This window comes from Xenopus laevis, chromosome 8S (genome assembly GCF_017654675.1).
Source record: "Xenopus laevis strain J_2021 chromosome 8S, Xenopus_laevis_v10.1, whole genome shotgun sequence".
Lineage (NCBI taxonomy): Eukaryota > Metazoa > Chordata > Amphibia > Anura > Pipidae > Xenopus > Xenopus laevis.
The window spans coordinates 26,137,842-26,165,729 of record NC_054386.1 but is presented as its reverse complement, the minus strand read 5'-3'; the positions used below and the strand labels follow the sequence as shown (position 1 = coordinate 26,165,729).

The 27,888-nt window shown below is 39.5% G+C and overlaps 1 protein-coding gene across 3 annotated transcripts; it reads right to left on the bottom strand.

The window, feature by feature from the left end:
- Positions 1-170: 170 nt before the first annotated feature.
- Positions 171-27,618, bottom strand: adad2.S (adenosine deaminase domain containing 2 S homeolog). Of its 3 annotated transcripts, none has more exons than NM_001112866.1 (9): positions 27,562-27,618; positions 17,949-18,092; positions 15,173-15,292; positions 14,938-15,085; positions 12,664-12,828; positions 11,856-12,067; positions 10,574-10,808; positions 3,187-3,310; positions 171-608 (listed from the first exon to the last, which is right to left on the bottom strand). In NM_001112866.1, the coding sequence occupies exons 1-9, from the start codon at positions 27,593-27,595 to the stop codon at positions 441-443; spliced, it is 1,350 nt and encodes a 449-aa protein (NP_001106337.1). In that variant the 5' UTR covers positions 27,596-27,618; the 3' UTR covers positions 171-440. The 3 variants fall into 3 exon arrangements, with proteins under 3 accessions (NP_001106337.1, XP_018087278.1, XP_018087277.1); XM_018231789.2 differs by lacking the exon at positions 27,562-27,618 and adding an exon at positions 25,687-25,798; XM_018231788.2 differs by lacking the exon at positions 27,562-27,618 and adding an exon at positions 25,025-25,137.
- Positions 27,619-27,888: the final 270 nt, after the last annotated feature.

Below are 27,888 nucleotides of genomic sequence, written 5' to 3'. Positions count from 1 at the left end.
TTTTAATGGATGAAAATAAAGATGGAATATTTTAACTTTAACTGCGGTTGATCCATGGCTGTGAGTAGCTTGTGTTTTGGGGGTAACCTGCAGGTACCCGACCCGCTGCAGGACTCACCTGTTTTGGGAACCATTACACTAGTGTGTAAAGAAAACATGATTCATAATTATTGCTACACAACTACAATTGTTTACTTAGTGTTCTTTGAACTTTGTACCTTAAATAACAAAAATTATAGTTTTCAAGAAAAAAACAAGGAAAACTCAAACAGAAACAGTCCAGTTATACTGTATGCTTTTTGCATATACTGTATGCTTTCTTCATACATGTTTTAAGCCTTTCAACATTATTCAGAATTCAAATTTAAATAAAATGTAGCCGTTTGAAACTTCAAAATACCAAGTAAAAGTCGGTCAAGGCTTTCTGTGTTAAGGTTTTATCATTGAAGATCACTTTGGTATAGCCAACCTGTTTCTCCATCTTGAAAATCTTGGTGTATTATCTCAAACCTATCCACACACAGTTTGCGAGGCCATGATCCTTGAGTACGTGCACAGAAATGAGAGTGGAACAGTGACTTCACCCGCTGATACTGATTAGAGAAAATCTAGATAGAGAAGAAACTTGAAGGTAAGTATTTCCAAGTGATGTCATCATTACTGTACAGGTAGTAATGCATGTGCACATTGGTCTTTAAATGAACAATAACACCAAAAAATTTAAGTGTTTTAAAGAATGAAAATATAATGTATTGTTGTGCTGCACTGGTACAACTGGTTTACTTCAGAAACTCTACTATAGTGTATACTGTATATAAACAAGCTGCTGTGTAGCCAAGGGGCAGCCATTCAAAGCTGAAAAGTCACAGGATACAAAGCAGATTATAGATAAGCTCTGTAGTATACAATGTCATTCTCCACACATTATCTGTTATCTACTGTGAATTCTGTGCTTGAATGGCTTCCCTTTGGCTTGTTTATATAAACTATAGCTGTATTTCTGTAGCAAACACACCAGTTTTACCAGTGAAGCAAACAATGCATTATATTGCCATTTAAAACACTTTCATTTTTGGTGTTACTGCTCCTTTAAAGATGGCCACATATGGAGAGTCCAGTTTGGTCACTTTCAATAGAAACAAATGACCATCAGTTTTAATTACCTAATGCAAAACGTGCCTGCTGTGTGGGACAAGAGATTATTTGGCAAATTCACTAAGATGCGAAGTTGCGCCAGGCGCAACTTCGCCGCACTTCGCCAGGCGTAGTTTCGCCAGCGCTCTGCAAATTCACTAAAATCCGAAGTTGCGCTCAGGGGTAGCGTAAGGTTGCGAAGTTGCGCTAGCGTTGATTCGCTATGTAAAGCGAAGTTACGCTAGCGAAGGCTAATTTGCATATGGCGCCAAATTCAAATTTCAATGGAGGAATACGTATCAGCACTACAAATGCCAAGAAAACCTTCAAATCATCAAATAAAAATTTTCTTTTGCCCTACACATGTGCCCACTGTCTAGGTAAGTTGCCATGAGTCAGGAAATGTAGGGGGGAAGGAGGGGAGCCCCAAAAATTTTTTCAATCTTTTTCAGCCTATCACCCATAATGTAGAAAACACGCCAGCGTTTTTTGGGACTTAGAAAAAATTTTGACTTTTTTTGAAACAATCCCTATCTACTCTATTGCGCTTCGCCAGGTCTGAGGTGGCGAAGGAAGTCTAGCGTAAAAGGTAGCGTTCAGTACACTGCGCAAGTTAGTGAATTTGCGTAGTTACATCGCTAGCGAAAATTCGCCTGGCGTAAGGGTGCGAAGTAACACTAGCGAAACTACGCCAGCGTTCGTTAGGGAATTTGCGCAGTAACGAAAATGCCAAATGCTAGCGAATTAACGCTAGCGTTCGGCGCTTAGTGAATTTGCCCCTATGACTTTTCTGGGAGTAAACTGAACTCATTCAAAATTGAGAAGGGTTTGTTGCTGGATAAAAAATGCTAGAAATGCTATATGGAGCATGTCACACTGGGGTATGGTTCCAGTGCTAGCTTTCCTACATTCATGATTGTAAAGCAGGGCCGGAACTATGGGTAGTCAGAAGATACACTACCTAGGTGATGGGGGGGGCACTGGGCAGGTACCTATTAAAGGGTTTTCTGCCCACCCATGGTCCATGCTATGCGCCCTCTGCCACTTCCCCCTCCCCTCTGCCCCTCTCTTTCCTCCCTCCTCTCTTCAGTGCATGCATATACAGATTTGTGGTTGCGTGTGCGTACACATGGAGGGGGTTTAGGAGCGTGGGGAGCATGGCGGTCGGCCGGGTTGCCTAAGGCACTTGGTCGGCTTTGTGAAGACAAAGAGTAAATGTCAGATTTTTTGTTATCATGTAATCAGCACTAGGTTAGCAATACAAAGTTGTAAAAAAGCACATGCACTGCAAAGAAATGCTTTACACAAAAAACAAAGGCATACCAGAAAGACATTTTTGATTTGTACTGAATATGTGTATTCATTGTAGTGTAGTTCCCCATTATAAATGAGTTACACCAATATGCATTTCAAAGTCTCTTTAAAAGTACCTTTTTAATTTTGAGGCTATATAATACCCTAAGCTCACGCCTGTACTTAGAGGTGCCCAGGTTGCGTAACCAAATGCTAGTCCTGGGAAAAGTAAGGTTATCAAATGTTTACTCCCTCACCTTAAAGCATAAATGCAAGTTGAAACAATAAGTAAGATATTTTTTATACATGAAAAAACGTAGTTCTGACATAAGAGAAAAATCATAATGCTTGCAATGGGAAGAGCTCAAACCCCTTTGATTTTCACTTGTGAAGGTGGCAGGTGCTAATACTGGTATCAGGTGCTAATACTGGAAGACATTCACCTGCTTTAACGTATACATAAGAAAAAATCCAGTTGCACACTGCAATTTGTAAAAAAAAGTGTTTTGTATTTTATTCAGCCCATGTACATTAAAAAAATGGCAACGTTTCTGGACCCCCCCTGGGCATAAAGGGCCCAGGGGGTGCCCAAAACGTTGCCCTTTTTTGTTTGTACGTGGGCTAAACAAAATACAAAACACTTTTTGACATATTGCAGTGTGCAGCTGGATTTTCTCCTAAGAGAAAAAATATAGTTATTAATTTTTTTGAGGCGGGGGGGTTCCATGCAAGTGGAATGCATATTGAATATTCTTGTACCTTGGACTGGATGTAAGAAATGTGTTCTTGTGATCTTCCATACTCATTTTGCAGTTTCCAATAATATTTCAGCATGGCTGCTTTGCACAGACGACTAACGGCAAAATGGCTGAGAGTTGAGGAGCTGTAAAAAACAAAATGTAATTTAACATTCATACAGGGCAAGTGCTTTATCTTAAAAAGTGTTCTGGATCCAATAAATAGACTTCTCACACATCCCTATAGTTGCGGTCCGTCCCTCCTGCCTTCTGTTCCAAATGGAACACCGCTGCGCCTATTAACACAGAGGAACCATGAAGCTACCACTACCTCCGGTCAGACAGGTGTGACAAACTGAAAAAAGCATTACCTGAAACAGCAGACCCTTAACTTTGATCTGGTGGAAAAAAGTTCCAGCATTTTAAATTGTTTTTTTTTGGTCCCACAAATATAGAACATATAAAACATTTCCCTGATTTTACATTTTCCTGAATTTTACACCAATTTTTTTCTGGCCCCTGAAAAACATAAAATGGGGATTCTACTGTATTTCACTTGCATCCAATATTTATAGTATTTTAAATTATTTAGGTAATTACAGTTAAAAAAATGACGGAGAAAAATAGACACCTTATACTTTAACTCTGGTTACAATCAAATAATTACAATCAAGCACTTCCTATAGCCATGAATGTGCTTTCTACATCTCTCTATGACAATTTGGACCACTTCTGCAAACCGCTCTAATTTTATCAGATTTTTTTAAATTATTTTATTTGTACAAGTATCCAAGATGATTTACAGCAGTACATTTTACAAATTACAGATAATTAAAAACTGTCCATGTGTATATTAGACTTAAATCTAATGGGAAATAATCCCAGTACCTGGTCACATAAACGTAACGTTATATCCTTAGATCAGATAACACATCTTAAGTTCAGACTTTATACATATATCCTATTGAGGTTCCAAGATATGTAGAACTGTGAATGTTATTTGCATGTTATAAATTGAAATGTACAATAAGTTTCCTGTTTAATATCATTGATACCTTAACAATTTAAAAAAAACTTGAGAAACAACAAAAAATAAAAAAAAATTTTCTATAAAAAATCACTTGGAGATTAATGCTCTTTATTTGTCGTCATTCAAGCATTATTGGGTCAGGAGTAAACTGATGTCGCCTAAAATCTATTGGTAAGAGTTATGTAGGGTGAGTACCATTAAATCTATAATCAACCCATGACTGCCATATTTTTTTTGACTGTTTGGATCCTGTCTGTAGCTAACCCCGTTAACCTCTCATTAATATAGATCCAGTCGATTTTGTTTTTAAACATAATGTAGTTTATGCCCTGGGGACTTCCAACATTTTGCTACAGTTTGTCTAGTTGCTAGAAATATATGGTAGTTTTCCCAGATTTAAAGGACGCTTTCACTTACTGTAGCTTTCAGTTCTCTGCTCAAGTGGAGTGATTTGACTAATTGTTGCCATTTTTAGTATAGTCTGGCATTTTGTCTTTAATCATTTTTTGGTGCTTTCTGAAGTTTGTTTAAGGTCACTGTCCTGCTAGAAGACATCCAAACATTCTAACACTGAGAGTTCAGAATTGGGCTCCAAAATGCTTGAATCTGTCTGGGAGTTCACCGAGGGTGTCCAAAATGTGAACAATCCCTCTTCAATCCATGCTTTTCAAAACGCATCAGTTAATAGTGCTGCTCCAGCAGAATTCTGCACTGAAATCCATTTCTCAAAAGAGCAAACTGATTTTTTCAATATTTAATTTTGAAATCTGACATGGGGCTAGACATATTGTCAGTTACCCAGCTGCTAGAGTCATGTGACTTGTGCTCTGATAAACTTCAGTCACTTTTTACTACAAGTTGGAGTGATATCACCCCCCCCTCCCCCCCCCACCCCAGCAGCTTAACAAAAAACAATGGGAAGATAACCAGATAGCAGATAACAGCTGCCTGGTAGATATAAGCACTGAATAGTAAAATCCAGGTCCCACTATGACACATTCAGTTACATTGAGTAGGAGAAACAACAGCCTGCCAGAAAGCAGTTCCATCTTTAAGTGCTGTCTCTTTCTGAAAGCACATGACCAGGCAAAATGACCTGAGATGGCTGCCTACACACCAATATTACAACTAAAAAAAATACACTTGCTGGTTCAGGAATTAAATTAGAGTGAATTATTTTCAGTTTAAACAGTCTAATTTATAAATAAAAACGACATCATAAAAATCATGACAGGATCCCTTTAAAAACATTGATTTGGGATTGTTTATCTCATGTCCTAATGTGGCTACCTCTGTCTACTATAGTACTCTCACCACTGCCCTAAATGAGCTTGCTCCTATAAAAATTAAACGTTCTAGACCCAAACTACTTCAACCTTGGCATACTGCTCATACAAAAGCGCTCCAAAGACATTCACGTGCACTTGAGCGTCGCTGGCGCAAATCCCGTTCAGAATCAGACTTTTGGAGCTACAAATCTGCCCTGCGCTCCTTTAACACCAGTCTCTTCCAAGCCAAACAAACATACTTTACTTCACTCATTAACTCCCTTTCTAAAAAACCAGCACAACTTTTCTCCACCTTTAACACTTTCCTTTCCCCTTCTCCACACCCTCCATGCACATCTGTCTCTGCTCAAAATATTGCTGAGCACTTCAAAAACAAAATTGACACTATCAGAAGGGACATTACACTACTCAACCCCCCTAGACTTCCACCACCCTCCCTCCACACTCCCCAGTCTCTCCTGTGCTCCTTCACCCCTGTCACTGATGAGGAAGTCTCAAAGCTTCTGGCCTCTTCTCACCTTACCACCTGCCCGCTTGATCCAATTCCCTCAAAACTTCTCCGCAATACCAATCCTTGTCTAATCAAAGCCTTAACTCACCTATTTAATCTTTCGCTCTCAACTGGACTGTTTCCTTCTCAACTAAAACATGCTCGTCACCCCCATTCTGAAAAAAACCCTCTCTTGATCCCTCCAATCTTGACAACCTATCTCTCTGCTACCTTTCATCTCTAAACTACTTGAGCGCTTAGTCTACAACCGACTAACCTCATTCCTCTCTGACAATAACCTGCTGGACCCCCTACAATCTGGTTTTAAGCCACAACACTCCACGGAAACTGCCCTGACTCGACTAACTAATGACCTTTTAACCGCTAAAGCCAACAATCATTTCTCACTACTAATACTGCTTGATCTCTCAGCCGCATTTGACACTGTAGATCACCCTCTCCTCCTCCAGTCCCTCCAGTCACTTGGCCTTCGTGACACAGCCCTGTCCTGGTTCTCTTCTTACATCACCAATCGTTCCTTCAGTGTCTCCTACAATGGAGTATCATCTTCTCCCCTACCTCTTTCTGTTGGAGTTCCTCAAGGCTCTGTCCTGGGACCATTACTATTCTCCCTCTATACTTCCTCCCTTGGCAAATTAATAAATTCGTATGGTTTCCACTACCACCTCTATGCTGACGATACACAGATCTATCTCTCATCTCCTGATCTCAACCCAGAACTCCTAACTCGCGTCTCCTCCTGTCTGTCCGCTATCTCTACCTGGATGTCGCAACGCTACCTTAAATTAAACCTCTCTAAAACTGAAATGGTTCTCTTTCCTCCAACTAACACCACTAGCATCCCCGAAGTATCCATCATAGTTAACAATTCCACTATCACCCCCTCTCCCCAGGCCCGGTGCCTTGGGGTTATCCTAGATTCTGCCCTGTCATTCACTCCTCATATCCAGTCACTTATTAAATCATGTCACTTTCACCTAAGGAACATATCCAAAATACGATCATTTATCACCCAAGATGCTGCCAAAATTCTTATTCACTCTCTCATCATATCGCGTCTAGACTACTGTAACTCTCTTTTAATTGGCCTCCCCCTCCAGAGACTGTCACCTCTCCAGTCCATAATGAACACTGCTGCGAGGCTCATACACCTCAGCAACCGCTCCTCCTCTGCCTCGCCATTCTGTCAATCCCTGCACTGGCTTCCGTTACCTTTCAGAATCAAATTCAAATTAATGACACTGACTTTCAAAGCACTTCATAACTATGCTCCACCCTACATCTCTGAACTCATCTCTATATACTCACCCACTCGCTTACTACGCTCCTCTACTGACCTACTACTCAACTCTTCTCTCATTACCTCCTCACATGCTCGCATTCAAGACTTTGCAAGGGCTGCACCCCTCCTCTGGAACGTTCTCCCACAGTCTGACTTTCTCCCAACCTTTCTGCTTTCAAGAAATCTCTGAAAACGCACTTCTTTCGAGAAGCCTACCCTCACTCTGCTTAACTACCAAACGCAACACCACATACAATACCACATTTCTCACCCACTTAATTCGATCTTGCCCACTCCCACACCTTGTGTATTACTCCCTTCCCTTTAGACTGTATGCCTATGCATAGGGCCTTCCTCACCTTTTTGTACCTGTATTGATTGTGATGTTTGTTACTCCATATATTCTATGTATGTAATTCATGTGATGTAGTTGTATAATCACATTTACTTTACAGTGCTACGCAATATGTTGGCGCTATATAAATACATGTTAATAATAATAATAATATAGTTTATTACTATTTTGTCTCACCTTGTCAGAAATTGGCTACTTTTCTTCTACCTTATATAGCCCAGCATTAAAAAACAGCATGCAAATTCACTGCATTGTTTTCTATTGAACTTATATCATGGTTCTCTATAGGTAATCTTCATATACAGAAAAGTAATAATATTAAAGGCTCTGTATATAATATTGAGCATTATTAAAAAGCATATATGGACTTCTCAGAAACATAAATGATGCCTCCCAATCACTATTAAGCCCATGTGGTGAACGTGTTCTTAAAGTGTATAGTCAATAAACCTCCCTCTGGTCTATGAGCCTGACAGTGTCTTCTCCTCTGAATCCCAATTTCACAGTTTCAATACCCTGAAATTTAACTTGGTTAAAGTCACCCCCGTGATCTTGCATAATATATCTGAGCACAGCTGATATTGTTTACTTAAAAGAACAAAAAAAATTGCTTTCAATGTTTTATTTTTTACCATTTTTCCAAAATCAAAGTTTTAAATCTAATGCTCCTGGTGCAGATTCTGAACTGTTACAATTTGCTACATTAGTTGAGACATTTCCCAGCAGCATCTGTGGAATTTTAGCAACTATTGTATCAGTTATAACAACTGCCTTTAAAGGGGTGGCTTACTTTTAAGCTAACTTTTAGTATGTTATCGAATGGCTAATTCCAAACAACTTTTAAATTGGTCTTCATATATTTCTTCTGACCCCATTTAAAAAACAAATGCTCTGTAGGGCTACAAATGTATTGTTATTGCTACTTTTTATTACTATTACTCCACTTTCTATTCAGGCCCTCTCCTATTCATATTCCAGTCTCTTATTCAAATCAATGCATGGATGCTAGGGTTATTTGGCTCCTAGCAACCAGATAGCTGAACTTGCAAGATGGAGAGCTGCTGAATAAAAAGTTAAATAACTCAAAAACCACAAATAATAAAAAATGAAAACCAATAGCAAATTGTCTCAGAACATCACATGAAAAGTTAACTCAAAGGTGAACAACCTCAGAGTCGGTGAAAAGTGGAAAAAAAAACTTTAATCTTCAACATTAGAAAAACTGTATAAAACAAATAAAAATAGAAAGTAATTTTAAAAAAATCTCTGAAAACAACTGAAAGTGTTGGAAGGTAAACAACCCCTTTAAGGGAACTTTAAGTTCTATCCACATATTGTTTACCACAACCGCAGGATGCTAAATACATGAAAACTTTAGAACAGGGGTTCTCAAACTACGGCCCTCCAAGTCAATTAACCCGGCCCACACTGCAGCCGTGGGTGATGCCGCAGCTAGTGCCCTACAAGTTAATTAATTAATTAAGGCCCCCACTGCAGACGCGGGCTACAGTGCGTCTGGCGCCCTTACCGGCGTGAATTATTAGCAGCCATAGCCTGCTGCTATGGGGACGCGCAGATGCATACAGCTTCACAAAGTGTGTGGATTCATTACCACCTGCCGCCTAGTACCCACAAAGCCAGCAGCAACTCCTGCCACCCAGTACCCAGCAGCAACTCCTGCCACCCAGAACCCAGCAGTATCACCTGCCAACCAGTACCCAGAAAGGCAGCAACGCCTGCCACCCAGAACCCAGACAGCCAGCAGCAACTCCTACCACCCAGTACCCAGAAACACTGGCCAGCAGCATCACCTGCCACCCAGTACCAAGAAAGCCAGCAGCACCACCTGCCACCCAGTATTCAGAAACACAGGCCAGCAGCATCACCTGCAATCCAGAACCCACAAACACAGGCCAGCAGCATCACCTGTCATTCAGTTCCCAGAAACACAGGTTCTTTCGTGTTTTTTTGCACTACAAATAAGATATGAGCAGCAGGGCCGCTCCTGCCATAAGACAAGGTGAGAGCCTTGCCTCAGGCAGCAGCAAACGGGCAGTTACAAGGGACGAACTTCCGGGTTTTAACCCGGAAATTCAGCTCCACTAGTGCAGAGAGCTGCCCCCCTTTGACCTGCTCCAACTGATTTTTAAGCGTGGAACGGAAGAGAAGGGGGCGGCATCTGGGCTGCTGCCTCAGGATCGTGGGAATTCATTTTTTTCAAACAATAGTCCAGCTCCCCAATAGTCTGAGGGACCGTGAACTGGCCCTGAGGACCCCTGCTCTAGTATCACAATATAATAACTGGTTCTGTGCTGGCAGCATGTACATCTAAATCAAATGCTTAATAATTCTCCCAATTTGCCCTAGAAACTACACACTGTGCCCAAATCTGCTCATTTTCATCCACATGCAGTGCCTCTTTTTCACAACCAGTATTCTAGGTTGTAAGCTCTATTAAACAGGGGCCCTTTTTACCTCCTGTATCAGTCAATATTTGCATGCAATCTTGATGTTTAGTATATACATCCATATACAGTGCTATGGAATATGTTGGCATTTTATAAAAACAATGATAATCAAAGGATAAGAATCCTAATCATTTGTTTGGAGACTAAGTTACTCAATTAGATGAAAGAATAGAAAGATGCAAAAAAAATCTTTGATGAAAACACTGAAATTTACAAGCACGTTGCACAAGATCAATATTTGCTATAATCTCAGACTGAAGTAGCTTCTTTGAGGTGGTAGACTCCCTAGGGACCTAAGATGTTCATTGATCGCCATTGAATACTGCATCCCAAGCTGGAGACTGTTTTAAATAGCAATTGCAACTACCTACATTTTTAACCTCTATTAAAAGTCCATTAGAAAATTATATTCTAGTGTGTTTGGTCTTAAACAACAAAGCAATTACAGTTCTCTATGATTTACATACCACTTACCATTCTACTGGTCTCCCTGTTTCTCCATCCACAAGTTCAATTTCATCTCCTTTGGACCAGTTTAAGCTGTGCTTGCTGTAGAGTGTCGAGGGTTTGCTGCTGGATATGTAAGGACCAGAGAAGATATAGGGAGTGTGTACAGAATATGAAGGAAACAGGCTCAGGTCCAAGGAAAGTTTCATGCGGTCATTAACAGCGTTGCATAGAAAATCCTGCTCCAGCTCAGTGGAAGTACCTAAAATTAAGCGTAATTAAAGGAACAACAAAGCTATAGTTAAAGGACAGTATACCCTCTTTTTTTTAAAATTACTCTAAAATATAGGGCTTTGTCCTGAGCTCTTTTTTTTGCATATGTTGTAGTTTTCCTTTTTTTGCACTAAACACAGCAAAATCTGAAACTGAAACTATAATGTCCCTAGCAAGTGCTATGCCATTATGGGACCCCAAGAATGATGAGAACAGTCCCAGCTCTCTTTTTATGCGCATGTGAGTGAGCTGATGTGACCACAATGGCTGCCTGAACTGGGAGCTACCTCCTGGCGTGGGTGCCATTGCTCTCCCTAGAGAACTATTAACCCACCTACAGTGGGGAAAATAATTTTCCTGTAATAGAAGCCTTTATGAAATATTCATCACATCATCAGCTGGGAGGGTACTTCCCAATCTCGTTGCTCTCACCACGAAAAGCGATCCACTGCTTCAAATGAAAGTTTAGTTCCTCAAGTTTAAAGGGATGGCTTTAGGATCCCCTGCTATCTGCCCTCTAATGTACAGTAGAACTAGGGATGCACCAAATCCACTATTTTGGATTCGGCCAAACCCCCGAATCCTTCAGGACAGATTCAGCTGAATACCGAACCAAATCTGAACCCTAATTTGCTTATGTAAATTAGGGGTGGGAAGGGGAAAACATTTTTTACTTCCTTGTTTTGTGACAAAAAGTCACGTAATTTCCCTCCCAACCCCTAATTTGCATATGCCGGGCAGAAGGATTCGGCCAAATCTGTATCCTGCTGAAAAAGGCCGAATCCCGAACCAAATCCTGGATTCGATGCAACCCCCATTTTACGTTTTCAGGAGGCCAGAAAAACATTGTGTAATATTTAGGGAGATGTAAAATCAAGGATATGCATTATACATCATATATATTGGTGAGGCCACAAAAACCATTACAAATATCCTTCTTAAGGGTAATTATACAGAATACTCAAGGTAAGGCCTTGTGCATTGTACGACAATAAATACTTCTTCCTTATGATGCAAATTTGCACAATGGACATACCTGTTACTATGCTGGTAATATATAATGGATCAATATACTGGCTCAGCAAAGCTCCCTGAATTCCCAGAACATTCCATTTCATCAGCTTGTCGAAAGCTGACATGCAGCACACGCGTGAAGCCAGAACACTCAGGGGACACTCTGACACTGGAAGCAGCTCGCCTTTTGCATGAACATGAAGTGAAACACATGGAGATATATCTACCCATGGACTATAGGACAAAAAGACAGAATATGTCAAGTGTCACATTTCATCTATATTCTACTAACATTAAATAAAATATCACAGTCATGGATAGCCATCTTCTATCATTCACTACTGAGGATTAAAACATCAATTTCTCTTTCATAAAAGGACCAGCTTTCATAATAAAATAAAATGAAATTGTATCTATTTTTCATTTTAAAATGAAACTCTGCCACCCTGCTTCATTCTGTTAAAGATTCTCCTGAAGACACAAATCCGAAGCACAGTCAGCATTTTGCTCCATGGTTCACAAACAACTCTGGCTGTGTAGATGGTTCAATATACTCGTGCAGTGCTAATACCGAAGGCCATTGCTAAATAAGGTACTCATCATACATCTGTAGGAGTTACCATGACCCTGACTGCAGCTGGTTAAATGCCATCAGTAAAGATTCATGCTAATTTCTGGTACTTCTTAGGGGTACAGTCACATGTGGCATATGATCTCCTTCTTTCTTGACAACCACCATTGTTCTTCTTCCCTTTTCTTCCAAGTTTGCTCCCTACTGCTTTTATTATTTCTCCTACAGCACTCACCTGCAACTTTCCCAAATTACTTACTGGCTGGCCTGGACAAAACCTTCAGGGGTAAAGTTTATATAGAGATGCAGGAAGATATCAGGTTTCAGGACCAGCATCTGACTTTGCTGAGAAGGGCAGAAAATGCATTTGTCTTTGGCAAGCGTCAGATCGCTCTGATACATGAGCAACTGCTTGTACAGGTACCTGTAAAAAAAAAGAGCTCACTGTTATGAACCGTGGCAACTCTGGAACCAAATGCTTATAAGTGGCATGAATTCAATCAGATCAATAAAGGGGTTATTCACTTTTGAGTTAACTTCGAGTATGATGTAGAGAATGATATTCTGGGACAATTTTCAATTGGTTTTCATTTGTAATTATTTGTGGTTTTTGAGTTAGTTGGCTTTTTATTCAACAGCTCTTCAGCAGTTAGGGTCCAAATTAACCTAGCAACCATGCATTGATTTGAATAAGAGACTGGAATATGAATAGGAGAGGGCCTGATTAGAACGATGAGTAATAAAACCTAGCAATAACAATCGATTTGTAACCTTTGCGAGCATTTGTTTTTAGACCCCTATTTGAAAGCTGGAAAGAGTCTGAAGAAGAAGGCAAATAATTCAAAAACGAAAAACAAAATAAAATTGGCTATTCCATAACATACTAAAAGTTAACTTTAAGGTGAACCACCCCTTTAAGAAAGTATTTTTCAAGACAGGAAACATATATGCAGCATTGTCTTATTGCATAACCACATTACATTTCACCTTACAGACAGATGAGCAGAATTCATGATTCCTTCAATAACATCAAGTTATTCAGCTCCTAAAGCATTAAAGTATCCCCAACACAACAACATTTTAATGTTTGTATGATGTTCTTATTATAGAATGCTGTATCTGCTTTAAGCTAGATACAAGGGAAGCTCTGCTCTGTTTTAAACTTGCAGATATGCAAAGATTCAAGTTTTAATAAATGTGAGAAGACCATAGAAATTACTCTTGGATAGCAGTGGTTTCCTCTTTGCTACTATCCCATGGACATTGGACATTCATCCCTAAGTGTTAAGCTGGCCACAGACGCAAAGATCCGATCGTACGAATCAACGTACGATTGTTCTTCCCCATCTCCCGACCTGCCACTAACCATTCTGATCAAATTAAGTACAAAAGAACAGATCAGCCGATGTTCTGCCCCTAATAGCAATCGTACCAAAGCAACCAAAGTTATGTCCGACCAAAGCTAGTGACAGTCTCCCTCTGAAAATCGTTTTGATCGGCAATACATGCAGAGATATTACCCGCAGCCGACAGAAATATTTAACCTGTCCGATCGACCAAACGACCGATCTCCGCCGGACCAAAATGACGGGACTCTCCACACATGGTCAGAAAATCGCATGAATCCTCGATTCTTACGATCAGATCTTTGCGTCTATGGCCAGCTTTAGGGGCTACATGAAAGTATCAGTACAACCAAAGCTCTCATATCTCTTGATGCCAAGCAGCACCAGGACAATATGTTACCAGGTAAATATTAAAAAGTGAAAAAAAATACCAAAGGACAGACAAGCTCATTATGATCTAAACATAGTTGTTTATGTGCAGTACACATGAGGTGCATTATTGCATGTTTAGCTTACAAATACAATAAGCTCAGGCTTGGACAAATGTATTTTAATGTATATGTAGTGCCTAATATTGACAATATAACTACTGCACACGAATCAGTAGACTGCATTTGGTTCTTACTATGGTGCAATCAATTTAACTCCCACACACTTCTGCAATAGTTGTAGATAACAAACACACACTCTCCTTAGGGGCCCTGACAGACCAAGAAATTCTATTGAAATACTGGCCCCTCTGGATTCACTGCATGTAAAACACTGTACATGTGACATTTTCATGTAATTGTATAAAAATGCCTTATTCCACATTTTTTGCATGATAACCTGGGATCGCTGCATGTATACTGGCTTTTCTATATATTTATCTTTTTTCCTATTAATAACATTGGGATCAACCATCATTTTTACCGGCCAGATGGCAACCCTATTTGTGGCCTGCGGGAGAGGAGATCTCCTGTGGGTGACAAAGTGTCTGTCTGTCACGGCTCTAAAGTGTTGCATATGTAAGTGTTACAGATGTATTTAATCATAGTTCTGTCCAAAGCTTTATCAGCTTCAGACTGCACTGGTGTCTAGTAAGTTGGCAGCTATGCCCATTGTGTGGGCGCAAGCCATTTCATGAGATAAGGGATAATATAAAGATTCAGCTGTTTATAAAGACACTAGAGTCTACTTTAGCTTACCTTAATAATGCCCTTCTTGCTACCACTAATGCATGACTGTCATGAACTAAACGTCCACTGTAATCCTGCCATCCTTGGTAGCATGAGTCTCCAGTTCCAAAAGCCACAACCTCACACATATCAGCTTTTACTTTGTCAACCCTAACTTCTGCAGAGACAACAAGGGGAAATGTTGTTTTATGGGATTCTTCATACAGATCACAATACTTGTGTATATGCTTGACATTGTGCTCACCTTTCTCCAATATAAATGCAGCCACAAAACTCCCTTGACTGTAGTATTCAGTGTCTCTCAGATATCTGTGAAGGATATCACTTACTAGGACTGCACATCTCTGCCAATGCGGAAGCGTGTCTGCAGTATAAAAATAAAGGTATCTCACAGAGACATCTTTGCAAATACTGCACAAATACATTTGTGCATGTGATAAAAAGGGACAGACATTTATAAGAAGAATATGCAGTTTGTCACAGACTGGCAACATTTACCATGTTATCCCGCACAGCTGACCTCACACAGATCGATATAAATGCCTGTACACGGATTATGTTTTAAGAGCAAACTGAGTTCAAAGGAACCTAAAAGGGAACTATCGCAAAAATGAAAATGTAATATATGATTCAGCATACTGAAATAAGAAACTTTCTAAATACAATCAATTAAATATAATGCACTGTTTCGAAATAACCAAGTTCATCTTCACTATTCCTCTCTTTGCCTAGAATATGTATTAGCACTCCCTCTATTAAAGGAAAACTATACCCCCAAAATGAATACTTAAGCAACAGATAGTTTATATCAAATTGAATAACATATTAAAGAATCTTACCAAACTGGAATATATATTTACATAAATATTGCCCTTTTACATCTCTTGCCTTGAACCACCATTTCGTGACTCTATCTGTGCTGCCTCAGAGATCACCTGACCAGAAATACTACAACTCTAACTGTAACAGGAAGAAGTGATGAAGCAAAAGGCAGAACTCTGTCTGTTAATTGGCTCATGTGACCTTACATGTGGTTTATATGTGTGCACAGTGAATCCTACGATCTCAGGGGGCGGCCCTTATTTTTTAAAATGGCAATTTTCTATTTATGATTACCCAATGGCACATACTACTAAAAAAGTATATTATTATGATAATGGTTCATTTACATGAAGCAGGGTTTTACACATGAGCTGTTTTACTCAGTATCTTTTAATAGAGACCTACATTGTTTGGGGGGTATAGTTTTCCTTTAAAAACAACAGACATGTCTTTCTACATGCAGGATTTGTGAAAAAAGGCAGTTATTTTGTTAGCTTTTGTTTGTACTGGAATCAGTTATTTGAGTGAGCTCGAATTCATCTGTTAGGAAAGGAAGCCCCCCCCCCCCATAAGATATATTGGATCTAAACGACAATGAAAATCTTGACACCCAACTGCTGCATGAAGAGAGAATGAAGAGAAACAGTTGCTGTGAGAGGGAAAGTGAAGATAAACTTGATTACTCCAGAAACTATGCAGAATATTTATTTGATTATATCTACAAAGTTTAATACACATTAATGAAAGATTTTCAGTGGTTTCAGTTACAGTACATGTAAATGTAATTGCTATTGGAAGTATCGGTCTACTGATTCTCACTCTTGAAACACTAACAGGAACCAGCTGATTATCAGATCTGGAGAAGAACTGACTTATTCTACATATGTAGCTTCAGGAATCATAACTAAAGGACAGATATATAACAAATACGTTTAAACCCAATAAAGATCTTTAATTAGTGTATATGAGAAATATGCTTAAAATATTACTTTTATTATTATTTAAAAAAAATTAGGACAGAAATGCCCTTTAATAGCAGCAAAAACATATATGAGGTTGTTAATAACAAGTTATGGTGCAGTCTATAGACACAGCAGGAACTAAACAAGCTTCAAAAACCCAGCATTTTAATCTAGTCTTTAATCAGAAAAAATATTTTCAATTCAGGAAAGAAAGCAAGTAGAAAGTCTAGGACATGGATATACTATGCCCTTGTGCATAGTATAATATGGAACAGGTTGACCTTTGATCTGCTGTGAACTTTGTTTTCAAATTGCATGTTTAAAGGAGAATTCAACCCTTAACTAAAAAACCTCAACCCCCTACCCTACTTAGACCCCCCCTCCCTCCTCCCCCCAGCCTAGTTGCTGACCCGGGGAAATGCCCCTAACTTTTTTACTTACCACTCGGTGCAGATTCAGGGATCGTAGTTCACGGCATCCATCTTCCAGGTTTTCGGTAATCTGAGACTGCGACCGGCGCATGCGCAGTTGGAGTAATTTTCCGGTCCACGACGGGAAAATTTACGAAAACACCGGAGGAAAAATTTACGAAAGCGCCGGAGGAAGACACGAAGACCCGGAAGATGGCTGCTGTGAAATGAGATCCCTGAATCTGCACCGAGGGGTAAGTAAAAAGTAAGGGGCATTTCCCCGGCTTAGCAGCTAGGCTGGGGGGGGGTCTACATTAGGTAGGGCTTTTTTTAGTTAAGGGTTGAATTTCCCTTTAAGAGAAGTGATGGGCGAATGTGACTCGTTTCAGCCAATATTTACGAAACAGCTAAAAATTCTTCAAATGCATTGAAGTCTATGGGTGAAAATTTCTTTTTTGACGTGCAAAACTGCAAAAAAATTGCCAAGTGCATTGACATGTATGGGCAACAAATGTTTTTGACGTGCAACAGTTTTTTTTCCCATTGGAGTCCATTTGTGTCTTTTTCGCACAGAAATGTGGCGACAAATTTTGCTCATCACTATTTAAGAGATAAAAAAGATCAGTAGCAGGACTTTGTATTTGCATATTAGCATGCAACAGCTTCTGTCTGCCACTGCAGAGTTAACTGCCACATAATAATTATCACACTTTCATTAGCATTCTTTTAATTATCCATCATAAAAAATGAAGATTATGTTCCTCTGTTATTAGTGTTATTTGTTACAAATGGTAAGGGTTGTCTTACAAAATTTTTGCATTTTTACCTGGACCGTCTTCACTTGGTGTTATAGTCTCTTCCTCAATCATTTCTTCGAACGCTGGAATAACTAATTCTTGTTGGCTCTGGAGTGGGAGAATAGCTGCCTGCTGTAGCTGTCTGCGTTTTTTTATTGGTTCCTTGTCGAACTCTGAAATGGCAAAGCATTTTGATCAATAAAAGGGTAGGCATATCACAAGAAATAACAAAAAGACAAGAACCTGTGCGATCACCACACCAACCCTTAGTAGTTTGATTTATTTGCCAATTACAGACTCAACTGGAGAAACCTTCCTGGTCCCAAAGAAGTACTGACTTTTTCTTTACATTGGGTACTATGTGCTTTACGATCTGGCTATCATCCAGGTATGGTATCCAATATTCGGAAACCCCCTAATCTGGGCTATCTCCAATAGACTAATTTTATCCAAAGAATCAAAATATTTAAAAAATATTTCCTTTTTATATGTAATAACAAAACAGTACCTTGTACTTGATCCAGACGAAGGTATAATTAATCCTTATGAGAAGCGAAACAATCCTTTTGGGTTTATTTACATTAAAACTATTTTCTAGTAGACTTAAGGTATGAAGATTTAAATTACGGAAATATCCGTTATCTGGCAAAACCCAGGACCTGAGCATTCTGGATAACAGGTCCCATACCTATACTTTATTTTGCTTTATATTTTCATTTCATTACTTGCTGGATGGCTGGAGGAAAACTATAAGGCAAAGGATTGACACTACTATATCCATCAAAACTCCAAGAAATCTATATATATCCGAAAGGGGGAATCCTGAAGAGTGTAACAGTGGTGGATGTTCTGCAACATACTTCCCCAGGCAGCTCTTTAAATGCTTTGTGGCTCGATGGGCTTTACTACAAATTTTTATTAATTAAGACAGTACTTTGTGCTTGCTTCTTTTTGCATTCTATCTTTGATTTCATATCACAACAAATGTCTGTTTGGAGGATCCATTTATAAAAAATGTCACTCTGCTTATATTGCACCAAACACCAGAAACCCCACACAAGCTAGAAGCCTAAGGCATTAAAAAACCAGCCATAGGATTGTAGAAAGGGCTGATTAGCCTTGAGTGAACAGCACAGCGTAGAGCAGTTATAAGTGCTATATAAGAATTAAAGAAATACTATACCCCAAAAATGAATACTTACGCAACAGATAGTTTACATTATGTTAACTGCATTATTAAAGACTCTCACAAAAATTGAATATATATATATATATATATATATTTAATATTGCCCTTTTACATCTTATTCCCTTGAGCCCCCATATTATGATATTCGCTGTGCTGCCGCAGAGATTACCTAACCAGAAATACTGCAGCTCTAACTGTAACAAGAAGACGTGTGGAGGCCAAAGACTTTAATGTGACCTAACATGTATTTTACACAGTATTTTGGTTTGTTTATGTGCACCGTGAATTATAGGTTCCCAGGGGACGGCCCTTATTTCTTAAAATAGCAGTTTTCTATAAAGGATTAACCAATGGCACATACTACTAAAAAGTAAATTATTATGAAAATTGTTTATTTCAATGAAGCAGGGTTTTACATATGTGCTAGATTGTTTGGATATAGTTTTCCTTTAAGATAAATATTATCAATATGATATAAATATGGTTCACTTTTAAGTTATCTTTTAGTATGGCTAATTCTAAGCAACTTTTCAAATGGTCTTCATTTTTTTTTTTTATAGTTTTTGAATTATTTCTTCTTCTGACTCTTTACAGCTCTTAAATGGGGGTCCCTGACCCCATCTAAAAAAACAAACATTCTGTAAGGCTAAAGAATGTATTGTTATTGTTACTTTTTATTACTCGTCTTGCTATTCAGGCCTCTCCTATTCTTATTACTGTCTCTTATTCAACTCAATGCATGGTTGCTAGGGTAATTTGGACCCTAGCAACCAGATTGCAAAAATTGCAAATTGGAGAGATTTTGAATAAAAATCTAAATAAATGGAAAACCAAAAATAATAAAAAAAGAAAACTAATTGCAAATTGTCTCAGAATATTGCTCTCTACATCATACTGAAATTTAATTCAAAGTTGAACGACCCCTTTAAAGGGATACTGTCGTGGGGAAACAAACTCCTTTAGCAAGTGGATGATGGGGATAAATTTCATATTTACTTTAAGGACAATGACAGACAGGACACTTCACTCTAAGCCAGTAAAATACCAGCCAAGGCCAAGGCCACTATTGCAAATTTACTGGCAATGAACGTGTAATAACTAATTAATCTGCCCCTAACCTGCATCCGATCCAACCCTTTCTATTGACCACACTTACCAAATCATTGTCCTGTCCTGATTCAACAATTGATGGACTGTCTCCTCTCCCTTGACATTAAAATCTGCCCTGTGACATCACTGCCCCACCCATTTATAATCACTGCCAACCCCCTCATGGACCTGCACCCCACCCTGGCTGGAGTGTTAAAAGGTGGCTACCCTAGCTGAAGTGCCTAAGTTTTCATAAAGGCTGGATGTCAAAGTCCAAAATGGTGCACACCTTCCCAAATCGTAAATGCCTGGGTGCTGGTAAACAATTATGATATACTGAACCCAAATATCATGTTTCGGCTACAAAACTCTAGCCGTCCTGGTTCAGTATATATATATATATATATATATATATATATATATATATATATATATATATATATATATATATATATATATATATATATAAAATTGTTCATAGAGGGACCAGCACGCCATATTTTTAAATCACCAAGGGGCCGATTCATGAAGCTCGAGTGAAGGATTCGAATGAAAAAAATTCGAATTTCGAAGTATTTTTTTGGTACTTCGACCATCGAATTGGTTAAATTCGTTCGAATTCGAACGAAATCGAACGAATCGAACGAAAAATCGTTCGACTATTCGACCATTCGATAGTCGAAGTACTTCCCCTTTAAAAAAAACTTCGACCCTCTACTTCGGCAGGTAAAACCTACCGAAGTCAATGTTAGCCTATGGGGAAGGTCCCCATAGGCTTGCCTGTGATTTTTTGATCGAAGGATTTTCCTTCGATCGTTGGATTAAAATCCTTCGAATCGTTCGATTCGAAGGATTTAATCGTTCGATCGAACGAAAAATCCTTCGATCGATCGATCGCAGGATTAGCGCTAAATCCTTCGACTTCGATATTCGAAGTCGAAGGATTTCAATTCGAGGGTCGAATTTCGAAGTATTTTTAACTTCGAAATTCGACCCTTAATGAATCTGCCCCCAAGTGTTTAATATAGCATATACTGGTCCCTCTTGAACATTATATATATATATAATGAGCTTCGTTCCATTCTCAATGCAACCAATTAAAAGTTCTGTACCATTTATGATATAATTAAGTTTTAGTCTTAAAGGAATAGTTCAGTGTGAAAATAAAAACTGGGTAAATAGATAGGCTGTGCAAAATAAAAAATGTTTCTAATATAGTTAGTTAGCCAAAAATGTAATATATAAAGGCTGGAGTGAACAGATGTCTAATAAAACAGCCAGAATCCAACTTCCTGCTTTTCAGCTCTATAACTCTGAGTTAGTCAGCGATTTGAAGGGGGGGCCACATGGTACATTTCTGTTCAGTGAGTTTGCAATTGATCCTCAGCATTCAGCTCAGATTCAAAAGCAACAGATATGACCCATGTGGCCCCCCCTCAAGTCACTGATTGGTTACTGCCTGGTTACCAGGGTAACCAGCCAGTGGAAGCCAAGAGAGCTGAAAAGCAGGAAGTAGTGTTCTGACTGACATGTTATACATCAAATCACTCCAGCCTTTATACATTACATTTTTGCTAACTAACTATATTAGAAACATGTTTTATTTTGCACAGCCTATTTACCCAGTTTTTGTTTTTACACTGAACAATTCCTTTAATCTGTCTTTTCATGCAGGAGATTCTGATTTACAGTTAGGTCAGATACATTTTTGTGTGAGCTCCCTCATATTGTGGCACATGTATAATGAGCGAGTGCCCCAGCCGGTCATTATGCAAATAAATGTGATGTAGGATGGCAGATGAACCTAATGAGTGAGCCAGGAGAAATGCTGATGTCACCAAACATGGTTGCCCACACTAGGCTCTCCCTCTGATGCGGATATCAAAGCGCTCACTACTGGGCTCTATTAACCCACACTTCCATTAGGATAATTATTTGCAGATAAGTGCCCTTTAAATTTTAATTTTCCCAGTAGATTCCTTTTCTCGGATTCCAATACAGGTATAAGATTGTTTCTCTGAAAAAGATCCCCTACTACTTATATTTGCAATTGATAAAAGGATCATTAACTCATTTATATATGCCAGGCCTGTAAAGTACTTGCCAGGCAGCAACCCCTGGCAATTACTTAATTTGTATGACCAGTGTTTTGTTACTATCACTTTGGCTTTAAGAACTAGCTAGACTCTCACGTAGCCTGAACTTATGCAGTTAGGTTCATCACATAATATACTCATATTTGACGTGTAAAGTGCACTAGGATGATCTCAGTATTGTTCACACCTGAAAAATAAACAGGAGACACTCCCAGCTTACTGAAAGAACCTGTAAAAGGGACATAATCCAAAACTAACCACATGACACTCGCGCTACACAGAAGATAAGGTGCAAAAATTTAGTCATATGACAGTACACTACAGGGCCTAGCAACGCAAAAGTATACGCAGTGGACACAGGCAACGATAATCTGCTCTGGAGTCTGGAGGACAGCGGGATCGGTATTGTGGGAACTAGCGGAGCTACGCAAACATAATGGTGACCTAGCGGCTGATGTGTTAGATATTGTGGGTTGCTACAGCCCATAACAGGATATAAAAAGAAAATAGTTTATTTGTAACAGTGAAACTAAATAAACACAGATATGCATGAACACACTTTTGGTTTGCTGGGATCAATGTTCTCTCTTTGGTGTGCACATTTTAAACTTGTGTGCGCACTTTTAATGAATAAATGCAAATTTTGTGTTTTTGTTTGATTTTTGTTGAGAAGAGACATTTCTCTTTCAACTGCAACCAAGAAAGAATTCAGTTAAGGAATTCCAGGACTGCTCCTAAAGCTTCCATTTACATGGAAAACCCTTGAGACTGAGCCTCAGCCACTAGGTTTTAAAGCACAGCCAGTGTAGTATGCTGATTGAATTACCAACTGCAAAGCAGTTTCACTGTTATCATAGCAAGGCAGGATTTTCCAATAAGCAAATGTAGAGACAGGGGAGTGCAACTACTAAAAATTATTTCTAGTGGTTCTACGCCCCTGGCTTGTCATATGCTAATTGCAAAATCCTACCTTGTATGGATGGGTCCCAATTAATGTGAAACTGGTCTTCAGTTGAGAATCCAATCAGCATTATGTCCTGTCTGTGTTTTAAAACCCAGTAGCTGAGGCTCAATCCCAAGAGTATTCAATGTAAGTGAAAAATTGAGTATAACTTTTAACTTGGTTAAAAAGATCTAATTATTTGTGAAGCTACCATTGGGGGTGGGTGTACACAAAAAACTTGTATGACCAGTAATGCAAGAAAAGCCAATTTACGATGGCCATTTTCTTGTTTGTTCAGAACTATGAATGGGACTTTATGGTGTTATCATTTGGCATTTTTGCCTAACATTTCAGGTCAGACTGAGGTGTGTCAGGCACCCCAGGTCTACTACCCCAGGGGACCCCACCCTGTGTGCCCAATCCCCCCCACGACCAACCCCCCCCCCATGCACCTAGCCATTCAATTTTATTGCTACAATTTGGGGAGTGAGGGCTGTGGGAGAGCAATGTCACAAGCAGGGGGGTTCATGTCTAGGTTGGCTGGGCCCAGTGGGTGTATTCCCGGTGTCCCACCTTTCCAGTCCAACTTTGAACAAGTGTATAGATCGAAACCTAAAGCATTGCTTTGAGTATTTCCCATAAACTGGCTGATACATAGTCCTAATGACCAGTTATTGCTGGAGTTCCACATACTGTAAGCACCATGATACTTGATGGATCTGATTACCTGCTCTGTGCCCAGGTAACTTGCAACTTCCTTTGGGTAATGTGTAAGTGCTTAATGTATCGCCTCTATCTCAGATGTGCTATTTATCTTATTTAGCACTCTGTGACTCCAGCATTTGTACCAGTCAGGTACAACAGAACCTATAAGGGGACCCCACACAACAGAGTCTGCTGTATAATTGTCATTTTTCTCAGCCCTTTCTGCTGGTTAATTTTTGCCACCCACTGCAAATGAGTTGAAGATTTGTGGGCATGGTGAGGAAGGACTGCAGTACCAACCTGGCAAAACTTCCTCTCTGTGAAATTTCACCAGGCAAAGATGTTAATGTTTGCCAAGGCAAAGCTGATTTGCCAAAACCTGTTTTTTTCTTTTTTAAACAAGTTTCACATGTTACGGCGAACATTACATTTTGGCAAAAAAATTCCAACTTATAACCGTTTGCTCCCCCTTTCTAGTGCCCTCTCACTAATCTTCTTTCTCAAATCACCCTATGTGTAACAGATTTAACTTTCTCCTAATTAACATATTATTCCTCTGTATACAACACCAGTTGATATTACTAATTGTCAGTAGGTGGAGAGCAAAGAGATAACCCAAACAGGTGCTCTCTGCACTAGCAATGTGCCCCCCTCCCGATCGGCTCTAAGTGCTCTTACACACACAGGCGTTTTTAAATGCATGCTGAGAATGAGAAAACGCTTAATTGCTTATAAGCACCTTTTTTTATTTACCCAGCTTAATGCGTTTTTCCCCAAGCCTCTGTTCTATTGACAGCTGAATACGCATCAAGTGCAAGTAAATGCAACATGCTGCGTCAAAGCAAATACACTGAAACTCAAATGGAGTAAACCGCAACTCATGAGTACAACCAGGCAGAATATAATGGAATCAATTAGCGCGTGCATTTATTTGCACTCGAACCTGTATAAAAAATACATAAATCACCCCTGCAGAGATAAAGAAGGCACAATGAATATAAAGAGAACAATGCAGATGATGCATAATATATCTGATTTACATATTGTGCATATTAGAAGTAAAAGGTGAAGTTAAAAGTCTACCTTGCCAGTGCATGATTTGCTCAAAGTGCTCTTACACACAGACTTTCTTTATGCATTTGACGCTCAGGTTTGAGCACACCTAATCACATCAGCTAACTGATCCAGTAACATTCTGCCATTTTGTACTCATGAGTGTTCAGAGTTGTTTTTTTTGTGCTATGCATTTTATTGCTTGTTTTTAGACCCTACATGCTTCGTGCTGATTGAAGCTCTATATTTCTGTGTAGATTGCAGTTACCATCATTAGGTCGCATTTTGTCACCTCTTCTCAAGCAGTGATTGATAATATACAGTACATGCGTGTACACAGAATTGCATAGCAGGAGACACTAAAAAAAATGAAGCAAAGTTCATACAGAGTTCATTTTCTTGACATTGGAAGATTGAAGCAATTGTATTCAACGCATATATATACATATTGTTGTTAACCTTTCCTTTAAAAACAAACAAAAACGCAAAAAAAAGCTCTCTGCAACCTGTGTGTCCCTCTCCTAGTCTTTTGCCCTTCCTGCCCTCCCCTTGCTATAACCACATACCGTAGTCCCTTATCGAGTTCCAAGGACCAGTGACATCAAAAAGTGAGTCAATTTCATGTTTGTATATGTTAATCAAGAGCCTACACTTAAACTTGACAAGAGCCTACAAATTAAACAAGAGCCTACCGAGTTTCAAGGACCAGTGACTTCAAAAAGTGAGCCAATTTCAGGTTTGTATACGTTAATCAAGAGCCTACAATTTAAACAATTTCTTGGCAAAAAATGGCCTATCATATACTGTATGAGAGAGGTTTTCAGTGGGGTGATTACCATACAGCAGGTTTTCATTTTATAGTCATGGGCGGAGGGTGATTTTTGTGTTTGGTGAGGCTACTAAACACCTTACTAACCAGATCGTATTTCTCTACTTATGTCCCAGTTTCTCATGTCCTCCTGGACATGGAGTAGCTTAAATTTTCCCTTTTAACTTACATTTTTTATAAATAAAACCCACTATATGACTTTTGCCTTTCCAAGTATCCTTTCCAAGGATTTTGAGAGGTGTAGTTAAACACTAGCCTGGGGCTGCAGAATGAATCCTGGAAATAGCTGTGGAAGGGATCCAGCGCACACTGGGGCTCATTAATCAACACTGGGCAAATTTGCCCATGGGCAGTAAGCTATAGCAACCAATCAGTCATTAGCTTTTTAAAGCCAGGTGCAAGTAGAACAATGAATGCAGCAATCTGATTGGTTGCCATGGGTTACTGCCCATGGGCAAATTTGCCCAGTGTTGATAAAAATGACCCCCACTGAGGGTAATGGGTAAAGGCATCAATGAGCATATAGTACATTATATAACAAAAAGCACTGGATAGAGGCACCACAAGCACAGAGTGGGCAGTAACTGGCCAAACGCATCATATACTGACAGACATTGTGTGCGGCACCCAGGGTCGGAATGGGGGGGTGGTCAGGGCCCACCGGGGCTGCTACATCAAGGCCCCCCACACCTCCTCAAGGGCCCCCCTCCTCTGCAACCCCACCTTCACAGAGCTTACCTAATTCACGTTCAGTTGTGGGCATGGCCAGTGGGTGGAGTGGGCATGGCCAGTGGGTGGAGTGGGCAGGGCAAGTGGGCGGTTCGGCCGGGACAAGTGGGAAGCTCGGGTGGGGCTGATGTTTAGCGGTTTGGGCCGGCAACCGTGTGGAGGGGGTCACACTGAGTGGCATGGGTCTGGGCTGGTGGGGCCCAGGGGGTTTTTTTCCCAGTGTCCCACTCCGACGCTGGCGGCACCACAGGCACCCAATAACCAGAGAAAGGCCATGGCTACAGACACTCCAGGGACATTATACACAATAAATGATAGTGTTTAAAGGGGTTGTTCACATTTGAGATAACTTTTAGCATGATGTAGAGATTGATATTCTGAGACAATTTGCAATTTTTCATTTTTTATTATTTAAGGTTTTTTGAGTTATTTAGCAGCTCTTCAGTTTGCATCTTAACCAGGTAACTAGGGTCCAAAAAACCCTAGCAACCATGCATTGAGTTGAATAAGAGACTGGAATATGAATAGGAGAGGCCTGAATAGAAGGATCAGTAATAAAAAGTAACCATAACAAATATATTTGTAGCCTTACAGAGCATTTGTTTTTAACAAGGGAGTCAGCGACGCCCATTTGAAAGCTGCAAAGAGTCAGAAGAAAAGGGCAAATAACTATAAAAAATAATGAAAACCAATTGAAAAGTTGCTTAGAATTCTAATAAAAGTTAATTTAACGACGATTCGCCCCTTTAACGTACAGGGGAGGTGGATTTAACACTTGGGGAAAAACAGAATCGCTAGTTATGAAAATAATAAAGGGGAGAATGTTGTATTAGGCAGTGGTATAAACCTGAAATGTGCATTTGTTGTATCTCTGGCACATTATGTGGCACCTGTTTTGCTTCAAGGAAAACATATTCACTGCAGATAAACAGCTACAGCACAGACACCGCCATTATTTCTGGGTTCTTGTGGGAAAATCAAAAATACAGGAGTAAAGAAAATAATGTACCTTCGTGATAACCTGGTTCTGCCACAAACAACATGAGAACTGCAAAACTACTTCAGCTTTTCCCCTTCGAGTGTAAATCCCGGTCCTGCCACTAGGGGATTGGCTAGGCTGGGGGAAGTTTCAAATTCCTTCCTCCGATCATAGCCAATCCCTGTGTGGCAGAATTCTATCTATTTGACTATGATTTTCAAACGTTCTGCTGTTGTGGAAGAAAATAAAACGCAATACTAAACAATAGACCACTGAAACCAGAATAATTGCTATGGATTGTGCTTCTTCACAGTGAAACGTCAGCTTCAGGGGCGGGATTATTGTGACAGGAGCCAT

What these genes read in the sequence shown, in the direction of transcription:
- adad2.S (NM_001112866.1), bottom strand. Translation starts at nt 27,595, where the DNA reads ATGTTGTTTGTGGCAGAACCAGGTTATCACGAAG. An exon ending in ACCAAGTGAAGACGGTCCAG is followed by an intron (nt 15,293 to 17,948) that starts GTAAAAATGCAA and finishes TTTATACTGCAG; the next exon opens with ACACGCTTCCGCATTGGCAG. An exon ending in GGTTTTGTCCAGGCCAGCCA is followed by an intron (nt 12,068 to 12,663) that starts GTAAGTAATTTG and finishes TTTGTCCTATAG; the next exon opens with TCCATGGGTAGATATATCTC.